The sequence below is a fragment of the Puma concolor genome, chromosome B1, assembly GCF_028749965.1.
Source record: "Puma concolor isolate L17-30 chromosome B1, mPumCon1.1.hap2, whole genome shotgun sequence".
Classification (NCBI taxonomy): domain Eukaryota; kingdom Metazoa; phylum Chordata; class Mammalia; order Carnivora; family Felidae; genus Puma; species Puma concolor.
The window spans coordinates 45,287,651-45,305,175 of NC_141670.1; the positions used below are offsets into that span (position 1 = coordinate 45,287,651).

General features: G+C 46.0%; 1 protein-coding gene across 2 annotated transcripts in view; it reads right to left on the bottom strand.

Annotated features, from left to right (window-relative positions):
- Window positions 1-6,199: 6,199 nt before the first annotated feature.
- Window positions 6,200-17,525, bottom strand: part of PLPBP (pyridoxal phosphate binding protein) — a 19,268-nt gene continuing 7,942 nt past the window's right edge. For both annotated transcript variants that reach the window (XM_025921896.2, XM_086703718.1), the window contains 4 exons: window positions 11,820-11,954; window positions 9,746-9,888; window positions 9,249-9,347; window positions 6,200-7,633 (listed from right to left, as the gene is read on the bottom strand). In XM_025921896.2, coding sequence (XP_025777681.1) covers window positions 7,502-7,633; window positions 9,249-9,347; window positions 9,746-9,888; window positions 11,820-11,954 — 509 coding nt within the window. In that variant the 3' untranslated portion in view covers window positions 6,200-7,501. The remainder of the gene's footprint in view (window positions 7,634-9,248; window positions 9,348-9,745; window positions 9,889-11,819; window positions 11,955-17,525) is intronic.

Genomic DNA, 17,525 nt, shown 5'->3' on the forward strand with positions numbered 1-17,525 from the left:
TTGTCTCTCTTATCTCCCTCTGCTTCTTTCCCTCTCTCTGTCATTTCTTCCTCCTTTCCTTTCCTTTCCTGTCCACTTTGTGCACCCTAAACCTCTCCCCCACCCCACCCCCCTGGACGGTCAAGGTCAGACTTCCGTGCAGGAGATGAGGCTCTATTCCCTAAGACCTGTCAGGCTGCCTTGGGGCCCTGGCAGGCCTGTGGCCATGGAGGGGGAGGTTGGGAGAGACATCGAAGGAGGAGCCCCCTCCCTGGGCCTCCCTCCTGGGGACTGCGCTCAGGGAGTTTGGGTGTGTCACTGGAGTCTCAGTGCCCAGGGGGGGGGGTGGGGGGGTGTGGGGTGTGGGGGGGGGTGTGGGGGGGGTGAGCCAGAGTATCTACTTTTGGTTTCACTTGGGGCTGATTTGGCTGTTTTTCTGCCCCAGTCCCTAGCTGGGTCTTTGGTTTAAAGCTATGGGGAAGGGAAGCGAAGGCTTGGGTGTCCGGATCGGGCAGCCTGTTAAGGGGAAGTGGGGCCTCTTAACCTCCCTGTGTCCAGCTTCCTTATGTACTCAGTGAGATGCCCATGAGGGCAGCTGGTTGCGGGCGCTCAGGAGTTAGTTGCCTCTTGGACGGTCTCCCTTTCTCCTCAGCCTTAGAGGATCATGTTTCATTTATGAAGGAAGGCAACAGTTTTCCCGACAGCCCTTATCTGCTGGGTCCATCAGGACTCCACCCCGGTTTTCCATGGAGATTCAGGCAGACCACAAAGCCCAAGCGGGCTGGGTCCAGCACAGGGACACTAATGTCTACTGAGATTTTACTACGTGCCAGGTTCTGTATACAGCGTTTCACATGCTGGATCGCATTAAAAAATACGCGTCCTTGATTTTTTTATGTTTAACTAGTTTCTACACCCAACGTGGGGCTTGAACTGACGACCCTAAGATGGCGTTGATGCCTTAATCACATTTAAACTTCACAACAACATCAGGAGGCAGTCATTCTTCCTATCACCTTGGGGCACCTGGGTAAGTGGCCAACTCTTGATTTTGGTTCAGGTCATCATCTCACAGTCATGAGATCGAGGCCTCCCCCCTCACCCACCTTAAGTGCTCTCTCTCTCTCTCAAAAAAGTTTAATATCACCGCTATTTACAGATGAGGAAACTGAGTCACCAAGGAGGTTAAGTCTTTGGCCGAAGGGAATTTGACTGGTGAGGAACAGATGTGGGAGTCAAACCCAGACAGACTGGTGCCAGAGTCTTGGAGCAAGCATTTTGGCTCTGTGCGTGCATGCGCGTGCGCATGGGTACACACGTGTGCATGTGTGTGTGCCTGTGGGCAATAGCTGCTCCCCACCCCTAGCGTGGGCCTTCTCATTTCACTTCTGCAGCTCTTCTCCCCGTGAGCATGTTCCCAAATCAAATGCATAATGTCCTTTTGATGCCTGGGCTCCTTGAAGTAGACACAGTGAGAGCCCTGTTCCTCCGTGGCCGCCCGCCCCCTTCCCCCACCCCGCCACCGCCCCAGGCTTGGGCGTCAGCTCAGGACTCTTGGGGGCACAGTGGCTGCCAGATTGGCCCGGGCCTCACAGGTGAACAGAGCCATACTGTGGACAGCCTACACCACGGCCGAGACGCACATTCAGTCTGGGAGAAGGCCCGTGACCAGGCACACAGACCCAGGCCCAGGCAGAGGAAGAAGGTGGCTCTCACATGCATCCCAAACCTGGACCTTTACAGTCCCTGCAGGCCCCAAAGTCCTCACACCATCAGCAGCAAGGTCAAGTAGGAAAGCAAAGCAGGGACCCTGAGAGACCTCGGCTTTGAGGTTCTTGCCCTCACCTGCAGGCAGTTTGTGGGGGAAGGGTGATGAAAGGGATCAGAGGCCAAGGTGAGTAGAGACAGGATACAAAGAAGGAAAAAAGGGGAGACAGGGAGAGGGCTGGGCTCACCCAGAGGCCCCCCCACCCAAATGGAGGGACACCCGCCCTCTTTCTCCGGTGGAGGAGACGCCCCTCTTCGGAAGCCAGCAGGAGGCAGGAAGACTGTGCCCGACTAGGGTGAGACCAAGCCAGCTGGGCTGTCTGGTCCATGGAGGTGTCTGTGGGGAGCCCTGGGGGATCAGCAGCAGCCCCTCCAGCCTGAGGCCCAGCTGGTAATCTCTTCCCCGGGGGCCAGCCGTCCCAGCTGAGGAAAGCTGTTGGCGGAGGCTGCCTCTGCGGATCCTGGCTTTATCTTCCCCACACATTGAAACCATCAGGCCCTCCGACTGCAGCCTGCCTGGCCCTGTCAGCTAGAGACACCGCGCTTTCATCCAAACCAGACCTTCCCTCCTCCGGTTCCCCCCACCCCCCCCACCGGGGCAGGGGGCAGTGAGCACAGCCTCACTCGTGCCCCCCTGGAGCCACTCTCAGAACTTCTTAACTAAAAGTTAAGATTTTGCTCTCCTCTCTGAAATGTTTACGAGGCCACCTTCCATGCTGGGCCCCTTGCTCCGCCCTCATTCTCCAAAGGGGATTTTAGTCGATGCTGCAGAAAGCGGGAGTTCTGGGGGCCCCCGAAGCACCAAGCTGCTCCATGAAAGCAGCGAGTGAGCACTCTTCAGCGCTGCTTGTTCTGGGGAAGCCAAATCAGAGGCAAACCCTGAATTCCTCTTGCTCACGGCCAATAAAAACCTTGCTTCAGTGCCGGCTTCCTCTGCTGAAATCAGATATCCTAGTAATAAACAAGTCTGAAAGGCAGGGAAAAGCTCTTGCTTCTTTTTTCTGATTAGTTTTTCTTCCCTTTAAAAAAAGTTTTCTCCTATAACAGGACGCCTGCCCCAGAAACTTGAGCCCCGAATTGTGCCCTCTCCTGCCCCTGTACCCCCACTCCTTACCCTCTGGGTTTCTGCCGGCGAAGGGTGGGGCCTGCCTTCCCCAACACTAGGCCACTAGGTGGCTGAGCTCAAAGTCAAGTCAAAGGGTCTTGGGGAGAAGGGTCTTTGCTGCGGGGGGAGTTGACTGCCAGCTTACGGGGAGAGCTGGGTTCTCAGCCTTCCGCTGCAGGTGGCGGTCAGCAATGGGAAAGTGAGGCAGGAGAGGTTGGGACCACTTTCCCCCCACCCCCCGAAGACAGTCCTGAATCTCGGTGCATCACGGGGCCGTAAAAAGCCCAGCACTGTGGATTCTGGTGTTGAGGGCACAGGTGAGAAAGCCAGACAAAGTGCATCTCTGATGAGAGGGGCTCGTAAGGCAGAGGACTTGGAGTTTCCCTTCCTGGGGTTGTCCTCGCCTGGGCTCCCCTTCCTGTCCTCGTCCCTTCCCAGGGTAAGCCGTGTCTGCACACGTGGCCTGCTGTGGAGCGCCCTCCCCTACGTGCTGACATCTCTTCTCTCCCCTCCCTCCCCCAAATAGGTTTTTAAGTGACTTTGCTGTCAGAGATGCTATTCTGTTTGTTTTTCCTTCTGACACTATCTCTCTGGAGAGTTTCTGGTCAAGAGAATTATGTCGAGGCGGCAGATTGCAAAAGGATTGCGCCTAATGGGGAACAGACAGACAAGACACCTTTCAAGTCCAGCCAAGTTTTCCCCCCTCTTTCTCTCTCTCCCAACTTCTCATCTTCCCTTCTTGGCTTCAAAGTTGGCCCTGGTTTGTGCTAGTTTCTTCGGTACAGCTGGCGAGTAAGGTCACACATTGATTTTATTGTGGAGATTGGCAGCTGGGTCAAGCTTTGCTGCGGAGTCTGAGAGCCTCAGGGCGGCGCTGAGCTGGGGCGCCTGGGCGGGGTGGGGCGGAGTGGGGGGGGAGGTGCTGGCAGGGGGCGCACGGAGCCCCCGGAGTGCAGCTTAGGAGGGCACTCAGGCACCCAAGGAGTGCCTTCTGCTCCTTTGTGAGCTCGGAAAACCTATTTGAAATACAAGAAAGGTACCCAAAGCCCCTTCCCCTTTGTCCCTAGCATATTCCATTTTAAATGTTCATCTGTGCTGGACTTTACCAGGCAAAGAGTGTTAGCTCTGAGGTCTCTTGCACCCTTGAAGTGATTAAAGGAGAGGAGGTGAAGTTCAAGGGCCCCCTACCTTGTGTATAGCCCAACAGCACACGGCCACGGCCACGGCGGATGCCTATTGATGCAAACTGGCTGGAAAAGGAAGCCCTTTTCTTTTTTACCTATAGGCTTCTTGCAGGGAGAGGGCAGATTAGTACAACTTCTTGGTGGACGGTTTGGATTCTTTTGCCCTTAGTCATGAGGCTGATGTAATAGCAATTCGACTGATTTCATGGTAAAGACGGTCACAGTTCCCACAGCAAATCAGTTCCAATTGCACCACTGACGACATCCACCCTTATCACAGCCCTTCAGGAATTGGTGGGCGAGTCCTTCCTGTGCAGAGCTTTGGTGGGAAGCACGGGGCCACTGCTTTTCAGAAGGAAAGAAGTGCCTTGGGTTTTAAGAATGTCCCATTTGACCTCATTCCCCCGTGTAGCCGTGGGGAACACAATTTCCTGCCAGTCTGGCTCAAAGGGGAAAAGGGCACTGCTCTGCACGACCCAATCTGGGCCTCGCGGCCCATGGGATAGTTTGAATCTGGCGGGGGGGGGGGGGGGGTGGTGGTGGAGATGTGAGTTAGGGAAACAGGATGACAGAAGGGAGAGGCTGGGTTCCACTCAGGCTGGGTTTAATTCTCTCCTCCCTGCTCATCCTCACTGCTTGTGGTTTCAGAGTTTGTTCTGCATTAAAGATGTGTCAGTTTTGCACAACTGCAATAGACTAAAAGCATACAGTTCTTTAACGGGAATACGCTTCTCTTAACTGAAACCTATAGATCTAAGAATATGCCGCTTACCAATCATTATAAGCCAGCTCTGGACTGGGAATCAAGAGCCCGGAGTTTATTTCTTGCTCTGCCACTGACCCACTCTACCCTCAGAAGAGCGTGCAGGGCACCTGGGTGGCTCAGTCGGTTGAGTGTTTGACTTCTGCTCAGGTCATGAGCTCACAGTTCATAAGTTCGAGCCCCGTGTTGGGCTCTGCGCTGATGGTGTGGAACTTGCTTGGGAGTCTGTCTCTCCTCTTTGACCCTCCCCAATGTCTCTCCCAAAATAAATAAACATTAAAAAAAAAAAAAAGGAGTGCAGAACCTTCTCTGGGACTCAGCACTCTGTCCACAAAGGGACACCACCATGTAGCCTAAATTATCCTACCAACTTCTGTGAGGGCAAAATGAGAGAATATAGGGGAGAGCACTCTATGTGCCTGGAATGTTTAGAAAGTGAGGTGCGGGAAGCAGAGTATGATTTGAATAATAGAGATGCAGTAGCTGGAAACTAGGAGGAAGTTTTCCAGGACAAAGCCTTGCGGGCTAATTGGGAGCCTTTGAGCATCCAAACCTTCTGAGGCAGACACCGGCCCTGGCAGCTGGTGGCACAGAGAATGCTAGGCTGAGTGGCGGGTCAGCCCTGAACAGCATGCTGTGGGGACCCGGGAAACTTGGTGGGGATGCTATCACTGATCTGATGAAAATCTGGGAGTGTTCTACCTGCTGCCTGTCACGTGTAACAAAACCAAAGTCACAATTTTGTTCAATTTTCTTTCCGCTGTGGGTATGCTGGACAGACTTACCGTGGTTTCCCTTTCCTTATCTGCATTTGATCAGGCCCTGGCTCGCCTCTTTCATTGCTCTCAATCTCTAGGCACAATCCAGGGAGTTCTTTATTAAGCTTAGACCAGTTCCCCTCTCCCAAAGTGCTCCACGGCCACCGTCAGGCCACTAGCCCAGGTAGCAAAGAAATGAGGCATCTGGAAGAACCTAGCGGCGCCGCAAGAGTCAGTCACATCACTTGGAAAAATCGTGCTCTTTGGCCTCCACTCCTGCTCTCTGAAGGGGTGAGACTAAGGGTGAGGGGCCCCTCCCAGGAAATTTGCTGAGCTGGGAACCCCAATGCTTGCCCACAGGTTAGCCAATGTCGCCATCTAGAGGCCACTTAGAATACAGGTTCTTGCAGGAAGAGGTTAGTAAGCTCTTGATTTTGGTAATTCCTGAAATGCCAACATTTCCTTTTCTTGCCTTTAGAAGTTCAGAATTGCTCTCTCATCCACTGTGTGGCTTTGGCCGCATCTGGGACTCAAGGGAAGCCCTCCTCTGAAGCCAGGCTGGCACAATGTCAAGTGATGGGCACAGCTGCTACCTGTTGGTTCCAATGCCCCGCTCCTGTTAATACTCACTCGTCACACAGGGTCATAAAAAATAAATCTTTTAATTGCTTTGTAATTGGCACAGATGGTATAATTCAAACTCACATTTTTATTTACTAGACTCTGAGACATGTTATAGCTCTGACTGAAACAGTGCAGGAATCATAATGGTTTAAGTTTTACAAAATTACATTCAACAGCAGCAGAATCATGTTCTGAAAGTTATTTCATAAAATGAAGACTGGGGCTTGAATAAATAAGGAAAAAACATCTAGAAAATAAACCACCCAGACGGAAGTCATCTGTTATGGATATCTGAGAATTGTGCTTTCTGGTGTTTGAAGACCTTGCTGCTAGTTTATTAACAATCAAGAAGTTGCCAAATTCTGGCTTATATATATAGCAGGGCAGTGGGGACGAGGAAGGGCTTTAGAGGTGCCTGGAAAATGCTCTGCAGGAACAGGAACCTCAAAGCCAGGCCTTGTTGGAACTGTGGGCCTGAACTGGCCTTAAAGGAGTTTCTGGGGAGCTACACTCACTGTGGGGCTGGTCTTTGAGGCTGCCTAGAGATTGAGAAGGAGTCACTGGCCTTTGACATAAGAAATCACCATTAAGAGGATTAGAGTGGAGAACAAATCATAGCATTTAATTCTCATTGAGGAGAGCCCTGTCTCTTCAGGAGGATATTCGAAAGGCCCAAGTCCCTTTATTTTACCCCTGTAGTTTTCAGGGTCCACAGGGACCACCCAGGTAACCAATGACATAACCTCTGATCAATGTGATTTGGGTTTGCAGCACTACCTTGAGCCAGCTCCTGAAGTTACCTGCACTGTCATTCCAGAGTAGGGACAAATATTTACTGAGTGGAGTCAAACCTGGGGGCAGAAATCACTTTGCCCCAGAGCAGCAAAGGTGATTACTCAGTAGGGGGTCTGCATGAAGGGACTTTCCATTAGCGTGGATGACAAATGGGAATCCCTCTCACTTTGGTGATTATAGGCATGAGTGACCACATTTTAACCTGGGGAAGGCATTTGTGGGTTGGTTGGTGCTCCTGGGCAGGATTCAATATCCTGGCTACTGATTTGATACCTGTTTTGCAGAAATGTCTGGATTTCTCAAACCCAATCCCAAGCCACTACCTGAAGTGAGCTTCTTATGTCAGATCCCAAGTACACACGGTTCCCATCAACACCCACAATCATTAGCGCGCTCTCTCCAGGTCACAAGGAGAGCATGGCTGTGCTGTGACACGGGGAATACCAAAATGGAGACCAGGTAAGTGCATAGTTAGTGTTCCTGGACAGGCCCACGGGCCACGAGCCACGGCTGGCTGTGCCTGGGCTCAATGTGCCTGGGCCACCTCCACTGGGGCCTTCAGGTCAGCCGGGGACTTGTCCAGGGCAGGTTTCTTGGAGTAATCTCGCTCTCCAAAAATGGTGCTTCCTATTCGGACATTCGTAGATCCTACTTCAATCTGTGGGAAAGAAGAGAGAGTATCAAGGGCTGAGTTTAAAATCATGCAGCAAATGCTGAAGTCCCGCCTCTCGTTCTGGCTTTGGAGGGGCTTCTATGAAGAACAAGGATGAGGCAGCTGAAGAGGGGTGCAGGGCAGGGGTTCCCTTTGGGACAACAGCACCTCCAGGGGTGTGTTTAAGAAGTCAGGATTTCCTTGGCTGTCACAGTGACTAGGGGACATGACTGCCATTGAGTTGGGGCTGTTAAGACGTGTCACCCTGTGTGACTGAGACACAGTGGCACAACGAAGGGTTGTCTGACAGCCCACACCCCTTTCTAACGTTCCACTGTCAGAAGAAAAAACCTCCCTGTAATTGTTTGAGCACGGGACCGAATTCCAGTTCACTTATAAACACAAAGCATTTTTGCATCGTTTTGATATATATGATTTTCCGAGACTGCAACTACTGGATACACACAGTGAGGTTGACACTTTGGTTTTTAGAACTTGATCAAGTTATTTATTGTTCCAGAGCCACACATCTCTCTCAGCATATAGTTACAGCTGTTGTGAATCTACCCGTAAGATGAACTCCAGACTATTTCATTAGGACTCGCTGTCACACATCCATGCCCAAACATTTATACGGTGCGATGCTTTTTAAAAAAATTATAGTTTAGGGGCCTTTGGCTGGCTCAGTCGGTACAGCGTGTAACTCTTGATCTCAGGGTCATGAGCTCCAGCCCCACAGTGAGTGTAGAGATTACTTAAACACAAAGAAAGAAAGAAAAATAAGAAATTAAACTATAATTTTAAAAAGCCTATTTAAAAAAAATTTTTTTTTTTTAATGTTTATTTATTTTTGAGACAGAGAGAGACTGAGCATGAATGGGGGGAGGGTCAGAGAGAGGGAGACACAGAATCCGAAGCAGGCTCCGGGCTCCGAGCTGTCAGCGCAGAGCCCGACGTGGGGCTCGAACTCGTGAACCACAAGATCATGACCTGAACTGAAGTCGGACACTTAACCGACTGAGCCACCCAGGTGCCCCTAAAAAGTCTATTTTTGAGAGCACGCACGTGCGAAACAGTGAGCCAGGGAGGGGCAGAGAGAGAGGGAGACAGGATCCAAAGCAGGCTCTGTGCTGTCAGCGCACAGTCCAGACTCACGAACCATGAGATGGCAACCTGAGCCAAAGTCGGATGCTTAACCGACTGAGCCATCCAGGTGCCCCAAAAATAAAGAAAGAAAAATAAGAAATTGAGCTATAATTTTTAAAAGAGTTTATTTGTTTTTAAGTAATCTCTACACCCACCATGGGGCTTGAATTCACAACCCAGAGATCGAGAGTCGCATGCTCTAGCAACTGGGCCAGCCAGGTGTCCCTTCTGATTTTTCTTTAGAATCCCCTTAGGGAATTAGATGGAGTTTAGGAGAGTTATGTGTCAGGCTGTAATTTCTATACATCTCATTTCAGAAAAGAAGGGGGTGGGGGATGTTGGGACAGTTGAGGGCCACTGCTGTTGGCTGCTCTATTGCCATGATGAGGCGTTTCGAAGGTTTCTCCGGCAAACATTGCTTTCCGCGGCCTTTCGGGCCCTCCCCTTGGGCGGACAGGGCAAGGAGGACACTTACCGCATGCTGGAAGTCCATGGACATGCCCATACTCAGCTCAACCTGCTCAGTGGGGACGTTGAGCTTTTTACACAGCTCCTCTCGGAGGGACAGTAACGCCTAACAGAAGGACAAGTGTCACATTATTTCCTCCTGCCTTCTCCAAGGGTGTCTGAGAGTGGCTGAATCTGAACATCTCTGACAAAGACTATTGGTTCTTCGTGGTTTCAAGGCCTGTCCAAATTTCCAGAAGTTATCTAAAGTTTTTTAGCAAATGCTCCTACTTTCAAAACAATGATCAGTCACTGGAAAGGAGGAAAAGAGCTCATTTTCTCTAGAGACTGTGTTTTAGCCAGGTTCAAGGGGAGTTGAGGAGAGTTCAGAAGAGGGTCATAATACCCGACAGGCAATATCTGGGAGGGCTTTCAACTTTATTACAACAGCCAGCCCTGCAACAGCATTTCGTTCAGATGCTTCTCTAGTGCATGAGCAATCCCGCCATCCTTGGACCCCAGTACCTGGAAATCTGGGTTTGGTCCTTGACTAAGATCATGTCCAAAGCTTCCTATGGTCATCAGCCCCACGAACTCCAGGCTGGGGCACTTGGCATTTATGTGTTCCACCATGGCTACTGTCTCTGAAGGCAAAAGGCCATGTTTACCTTCACAAAAAGAAACAGAAGACACTTGTACCAAAATGTTTTAAGTAGCCAGAGGAAGGCTCAGTTTCCATCCCTTCCTTGTAACAGAGGAGGTGACTCTCGGACAAGAGGACTTCTTGAAAAACACATATCCTCAAGTCCTAAAGAGTAACCTAATTTTTGAGGTCTTTGTCTATGTTGCTTCCCTTCTGAATAATAACCATCTGAATCTCAGTGACATGAGCTGAGAACAGCTAAAGTACAGGGAAAAGAAAAAACACTGCTTTTCTTGGGACACCAACAAGACTCACATTGCCAAACACCAGATTTATCTGAGGATTCTTTTCCTAGTTCTGGTATTTCTACAGTTTCATTAATTTATTAGAATTGTAAACATTTTAAATTATTATTTTTTTTAATGTTTATTTATTTATTTATTTAGTTAGTTAGTTAGACAGCGAGTGCAAGTGGGGGAGGGACAGAGAGAGAGAGAGAGACAGAGAGAGAGAGAGAGAGAGAGACAGAGACAGAGAATCCCAAGCAGGCTCCATGCTGTCAGCACAGAGCCTGATGAAGATTATGACTTGAGGCAAAATCAAGAGTCAGACTCTCAATCGACTAAGCCACCCAGGTGCCCCAAGACTGTAAACATTTAAAAATAAAGTATCTATCACACGGGTTTCACTATATATTTTCAAAATTTAATTGAACTTGCCAATTAACAACTAGAGGAGGAATCTGCAGCAAATGATTATTTGTTAGGCAGTTATAAGGAATATTGATATCCTCTTTCCCTCATTTATCAAATGGAGATGCTAAGAACATTCACTTTAATCTTTAACTATAGCAAATTATAGCTAATTACCAAGAAATGATGTCACAGACTTGACCTGAAGTCAGTTTCAGACTTACCTATATTGGTAATGTAAGATATAATCTAGATATGTGTAGAAATAATGACAATTATTAAAATTTACAGAACACTTCTCTGCCAGGTACACATGCCAAGTCCTAAGAGCCTTTCACTTAATACAGTAACTATGAAGTAAGTACTCTTACTATCCCCCTTCCACAGATGAGGAAACTGAGGCACAGGAAAGCTAAGTACCTTTTCCAAGGTCATACAACTAGAAACTGTGCAACTGGGATTTCAGTCCGGGAAGCCTGACCTGAGGGCCCATCTAGAAAATAGCCTTGGCACTGTGCTCCTTCATATTACGGTTTGATGAACACTGGTCTGATGGTCATAAGCAAACGACTAATCTGTAAACACTCAATCAAGTGGCTAACAAGTGAGATGGGTGGGGTTCTATGCCAACAGCTTTGCCCGCATTAAGACTTATAATCCTTACAACACTCTCTGAAGTAGGCATCATTATGACAGCACTGTCTACCAGGGAAACTGAGGTACAGAGAGGCTAGGTAACTAACCCACAGTTATGACGGACAGTGCTGGAGGTCAAACCCAAGATCTGATTTCAAAGCTCCAGTTCTGTTCACTAGGTTACAACGTTAACGCAAGCCCCTTGAAGGTATTCATTAACGGGTGCTCACGGGATTTTCTTCTGTTCTCTCCCAAGATTATGCTAAGTAAATTTTTTTTAACACTGGAGAAGTGTTATACAGTTAACTATGCCGTCTCTTTTAGGAGTGATGGTGACTTTTGGGAATTTTCTGGAAATCAAAGTCACAATCCCCTTCCTGACTCGTCCAATTTTGGGCCACCTAAAAATTAAGAAATAACAACCCATGATGTTATGAAAGAATTATATGTGGATGGGCTTAGATGTCACTGTGCCTTCTAGATCCTACTTACAGGCATGAAACGTCTTACTTACAGGCCCATGATTTCCTTCTATAACCTTAGCTATCAGATACTTAGGCCTGCCATTCTTGCTGACCTTCAACCATCCTAAGGGAAGAAAAATCTATAGTTAGGTCTGGTCACTTACTCTCCTCTCCACTGGTGTTAACCTGGACCATAACCTTTAACCTTTCAGGAGAACCTTTTTTCTGCCACGAACTGTTCACTTTGTCTGCCAACTTCACAGAATCCACTGTTTCCAGCATGAAGAGATTGGGCACAGCTGTAATGAGAAAGAGGCAAGGTAATTCTCCACTCGTCCCGGTGTGGCAAGCAACGCGCAACCAATATTTGACTTGGCAGATGGGAAGACAGTTTTCCAGAAAAAGAACAAGACAGTTAAGTCTCAGTTCTGCTAAGACTCACGTGACAGTTTTACTAGATGTGAGTTCGGATGTCGGCCCATTGCTATCTAATCAGAGAAGACGAACAGGGGGAACGCTGACGCACCACAATCCGGCAGCGTGCCAACTCTAAGAGCTTCCTGAGGGTCGGGAATTGCAGAGATTCCTAATAGCAGGCTTGATCCGACTAAATCGCAGCTCACACAGCGAGAAACAGGTCAAGATGACAATAAAGAGACGATAACCAATGGAGGCCAAAGTGCTTCCCTGGCATGCTAACACCATGTTCTTAAACTGTGCACTGGGGTGCTCTCATTCAACAAGGACATCAGAATGACCTCAATATGGAGAGCTAAGGGAGATGCTGATGTCATCAAAGCCATCTTCTTTTCCAGAGATGCATGTGAAATGAAGTATTAGTCTTGCCCAGATAAAGAACGACAAAGACAGAAGCAGCATCAGCAGCTTGCATTTATAAACACTGAAATCCCCCAGGCAATTTGCTAACTGTTGTATATGCATGATTTCTTTTTAATCTTTTTCTTAATTATTTTTTTTTATTTTTTAAAAAGATTTTATTTTATTCTATTATTTAACTTTTTTAAATGTTTATTTATTTTGAGAGAGAGAGAGAGATAATGAGCAGGGGAGGGGCAGAGAGAGAGGGAGAGAGAACCCCAAGCAGGCTCTATGCTGCCAACGCAGACCCCGATGGAGGGTTCGAACTCATGTACCATGAGATCGTGACCTGAGCTGAAATCAAGTCAGCCACTTAACCGACTAAGTCATCCTGGCCTCCTAAAAGATTTTTTTAAGTAATCTCCACACCCAACGTGGGGCTCAAACTCACAACCCTGAGATCAAGAGTCACATGCTCCTGTGACTGAGCCAGCCAGGTGCCCATTTCTTTTTAATCTTTATCATGGTTCATGAAACACTATTATTACCTCCATCTTACAGATGGGGAAACTGAGGCTCAGTAAGGATAAAGTTTATTCCAGTTTACGAAATTAACAAATATTAGAGCTGTGACTTGAAATGATGGCAAACTGACTCCATGTTTTTCATACTGAATTTGAGTTCAGGCTACTTCACTTAAAAACTTACATATATTTTAATTTTTTTTTTTTTTCAACGTTTATTTATTTTTGGGAGAGAGAGAGACAGAGCATGAACGGGGGAGGGGCAGAGAGAGAGGGAGACACAGAATCGGAAACAGGCTCCAGGCTCTGAGCCATCAGCCCAGAGCCCAATGCGGGGCTCGAACTCACGGACCGCGAGATCGTGACCTGGCTGAAGTCGGACGCTTAACCGACTGCGCCACCCAGGCGCCCCAAAAACTTACATATATTTTAAAAAAGAGACTGAAAGTACGCATGCTTGATGTTGGGGAAAAAAAAAAAAAAAAAAGAAGAAGCAATATAGAAGTAAAAGCAATATATGCAGTAAAAACTCCAAGCCTCTCACCCTAGAAACTATCACTATTACCGCTAGGATAAGGATTCTTCCGGATCTATTTTAGTGTATTTCCATCCAAACGAACACACACACACACACACACACACACACACACACACACACTCCCCAGACATAGAATTTCCTGTTATTTTTTGAAATAACATACAAATTGGCTCCTACTAAATGTTTTATGGGTTGCTTGCTTCCAGTTAGCAATACATGTTGGAGATTTTTTACATCAGTACCATAAACCCACCTGTACTTTTAACAACTGCATCGTTCCCCAGAACAGATGATCACAATTTATTTAACATTGTTCTTGTTAATAGAAATTGTTTCTTTTTCACTATAAACCCAAAGCTTACACACAGGCCTTTGCACACTTATACATGTTGCTATAGGCTGCATGAGTCCAAGAATTGAAATTACTAGTTAAAAGAGGAAGCACAATTTAAATTGTATTGGATATGAGAAATTCAAAAAAGCCCTACCATTTTAGAGTCCTCCTGGCAAAATGTGGAGTGCTCACTTACTCATGCTCTCAAAACATTGCATGTTAGCAGCTTTTTAATTTTTTTGCAAACCTGACTGGTGAAAGGTAAAATTTTTTATTGTGTGTTGCATTTCTCTTATTGAGGTTAAGCATTTTTCACTTGATTCCTGGATTTGTATTTTTTATCCTTGTAAATGACCCGTTCGTTTTCCCCTATGTTTTTCTCATTGATTAAAAATATATACACATGGTTCTTTATGCATTATGGACATTAACCTCTTTTGCTTTTAAAAACTATTATTTTAATACCAATCTGTGCTTTCTTTTTGCTTTAATTTTTGTGTAAGCAAATGTGCTAGTTGTTTCTTTTATGGTTTCCAGACTTTATGCTTTATTTAGAAAGGCCTTTCACCAGCTTGAAAAAATAAAAATATTTTCCTATGTTTTCTTCTAATACTTGTTTATTTTTAAAGTTTATTTATTTATTTTGAGAGAGAGAGAGAGAGAGGGAGAGGGAGAGGGAGAGGGAGAGGGAGAGGGAGAGGGAGAGGGAGGGAGAGGGAGAGGGAGAGAGAGAGAGAGAGGAGGTGCGTGTGAGTGCGCGAGCCCTGGAGGGGCAGAGAGAGGGGGGAGAGAGAATCCCAGGCAGGCTCTACACTGTCAGGGCAGAGCCCAATGAGGGGCTTGATTTCATGAGCCATGAGATCACGACCTGAGCCTAAATCAAGAGTTGGACACTTAACCGCCTGAGCCACCCAGGTGCCCCTCTTCTAACACTTTCAGGGTTTTGATTTTTCACATTAGGATTCTTTAATCTAGCTGGAATTTACACTGTGAGGAAGGGAAGCTAATTTAATTATTTCTCAAATTAAAAAGCTGATTGTCTTGCTGCGATTTATTAAGTGTAAATAGTCTCTCTACTTCCCCCATACCTAGTGTGAAATAGCTTTTAAGAATAGTGTAGTAGACTTCTGCTTCCTGACAAGATGGAGTAAGTACGGGGACCAGAGTGACCATTCCACCTGAACAACCAAATGGACAAAATGTGTGAAAAATATATGAAACAATGGTTTACAAGACCTGTGTATCATAGAGTGAGACATAGTGATCTCTGAGACATGAGAAACACATGAAGTGACTGCCCCACCTCTCCTTCCTGGAGAGTTTCTAGAATGTGTTGCAGAAAAGGGGAAGAGAGGAAGAGCGTGGGCCTTAGGATGAGGACATGAGCTAAGAATATGGAAAGACTATGCAGCTAGAGTTCACAGGACAGAATTCGGGAGAGGAGAGAGCTGCATACAGAGGCATCACCGGTGATTTTAAAAGGGCTCCCCTCCAGAACTCAGCTGGGTACAGACTGGCACGTGCATCACCCAGGGCTGGGGAGGGAACTATTTGAAAAGATTAGAAGAAACAGTGCCTGATGTTCACAGAGGGCATGGAATAGTGCCCGTTTCCATCAGACAGGCTGGAACATTCAGGATTCATGGGGCACTGGCTAGAGTATACAGAGGGCCTTGCCTCAGAAATGGGGAATAATTAACCCTGAACTGAGCTCTCTCCGGTCACACCAACTAATCTTAAAAGCAAGACCTAAAAAGATCAAACTGTTCCCGAGTAACTTAACTGTGTTCCAAAAAAGCTCAAAAATATTTATAGGAATACAAAACTGACCAGCCCCCAACAAGAAAATTCACGTTTGGCTATCCCCCCCCAAAAAAGAAGGACTGAAAGACTCAAAGAAGCAGAAAATATGATATATTAAATCAATCTATTGAAACTGTTCCAGACTGTCAAAGATGATAGAATCAGTAGACAGCACATTAAAAGTTACCATAACTGTGTGCCATCTATTAAAAAATAGAGAGAGACAGGGAAGATATTTAAAAAAGACCCAAATTGAACTTCTAGCATGAAAACCACACGTAGGAGATGAAAAATCCACTGATGGAATTAATGGCAAATTAGACAATGCTAAAGAAGATCAGTTACTTTGAAGACATTATCCAAAATGAAACAGGAAAAAAATCATAAAAATTAAAAGGGCATTAGTGAGCTGCCGAAACACCTCAAGCAGATGAACAGGTAACCGGAATCCCCAAAGGAGAAGAGAAGTTGTGGTGGGGAGGGAGTGGGGAGGCAGAACATATATATGAAGAAACAATGATTGAAAATATTCTAAACTTGACGAGAACTATAAACTCCAGATTCAAGAAGCTCCATGAACCCCAAACACAAGAAATGTGGAAAATATTACACCAGGAAACATCATCATCAAATTGCTCAAAACCAGCGATCATGAGAAAATCTTGTAAGTAGCTAGAAGAAAAAAAAACACGTTACATACAGAGGAACCAAGATAAAGATGACATCCTATTTCTCACTGGAAACAATGTAAGTGAAGAGAGTGACATCTTTAAAGTCCTGAAAGAAAAAACCGTCAAGCTGGAATTCTATAGTTAGCAAACATTTCTCTGAAAAATAAAAGGTGAAGGTGCAAACAGTTCAAAGGACAAGAATGAAGTTGCACCTCCCTCTTCCTTAGGCTATACATAAAAATGAATTCAAAAAATCCCAAAAGTGAGAGCTAACACTATAAAACTCTTAGAAGAAAACAGGAGTAAATCTTGGTGACCTTGGGGGCACCTGGTTGGCTCAGCTGGTAAAGCATGTGATTCCTGATCTCTGGGTAGTGACTTCAAGCCCCACATGGGGCATAGAGATTATTAAAAAAAAAAAAATCTTTGTGACCTTGGATTTCCTAGCTATAACACCAAAAGCACATGCCACACACACAAAAAAGAGACAAAGTACACTAAATGTACTTTAAAATGTCCATTTTACATTAAAGTGTACATGAAAATGTAAAATTTCTGTGCTACAAATGATACCATAAAGAAAGTCAAAAGACAATCCATGGAATGGGAGAAAAAAATCTGCAAATGATATACATCATAAAGGCCTGCTACCTAGGATATATAAAGAACTTTTACAACTCAATAATAAAAAAACCCAATTAAAAAATACACAAAGGATTTGAATAAACATTTCTCCAAAGAAGATGCACAAATGGCCAATAAGCACATGTTCAACTTCATTCGTCATTAGGGGAATGCAAATCAAAACCACAATGAGAAACCATTTCACAAATTTTTTTATTATTCCAGTTGATCTCCTTTGCTGACTTATTAGCTATCATTCTCTGTGTTACTGGTTGCTTTATTTTATTTTTTAAATAAGTTCTACATCCAATCTACACCCTGAGATCAAGTCATGTGCTCTACTGACTGAGCCAGACAGGCGCCCCTATTGGTTGCTTTAAAGTTGAACTTATGCATAGTCTACCTTAAAGTGGTGTTATACTACTTCATATATAGTTTAAGAACCTTATAATTGTGTACTTCTATTTCTTAACTTTCCATTCTGTATGCTATTGTTGCCATGCATTTTGACTTTTTCACATGTTATAAATCCCACAATACATAATTATTTTTGTTTA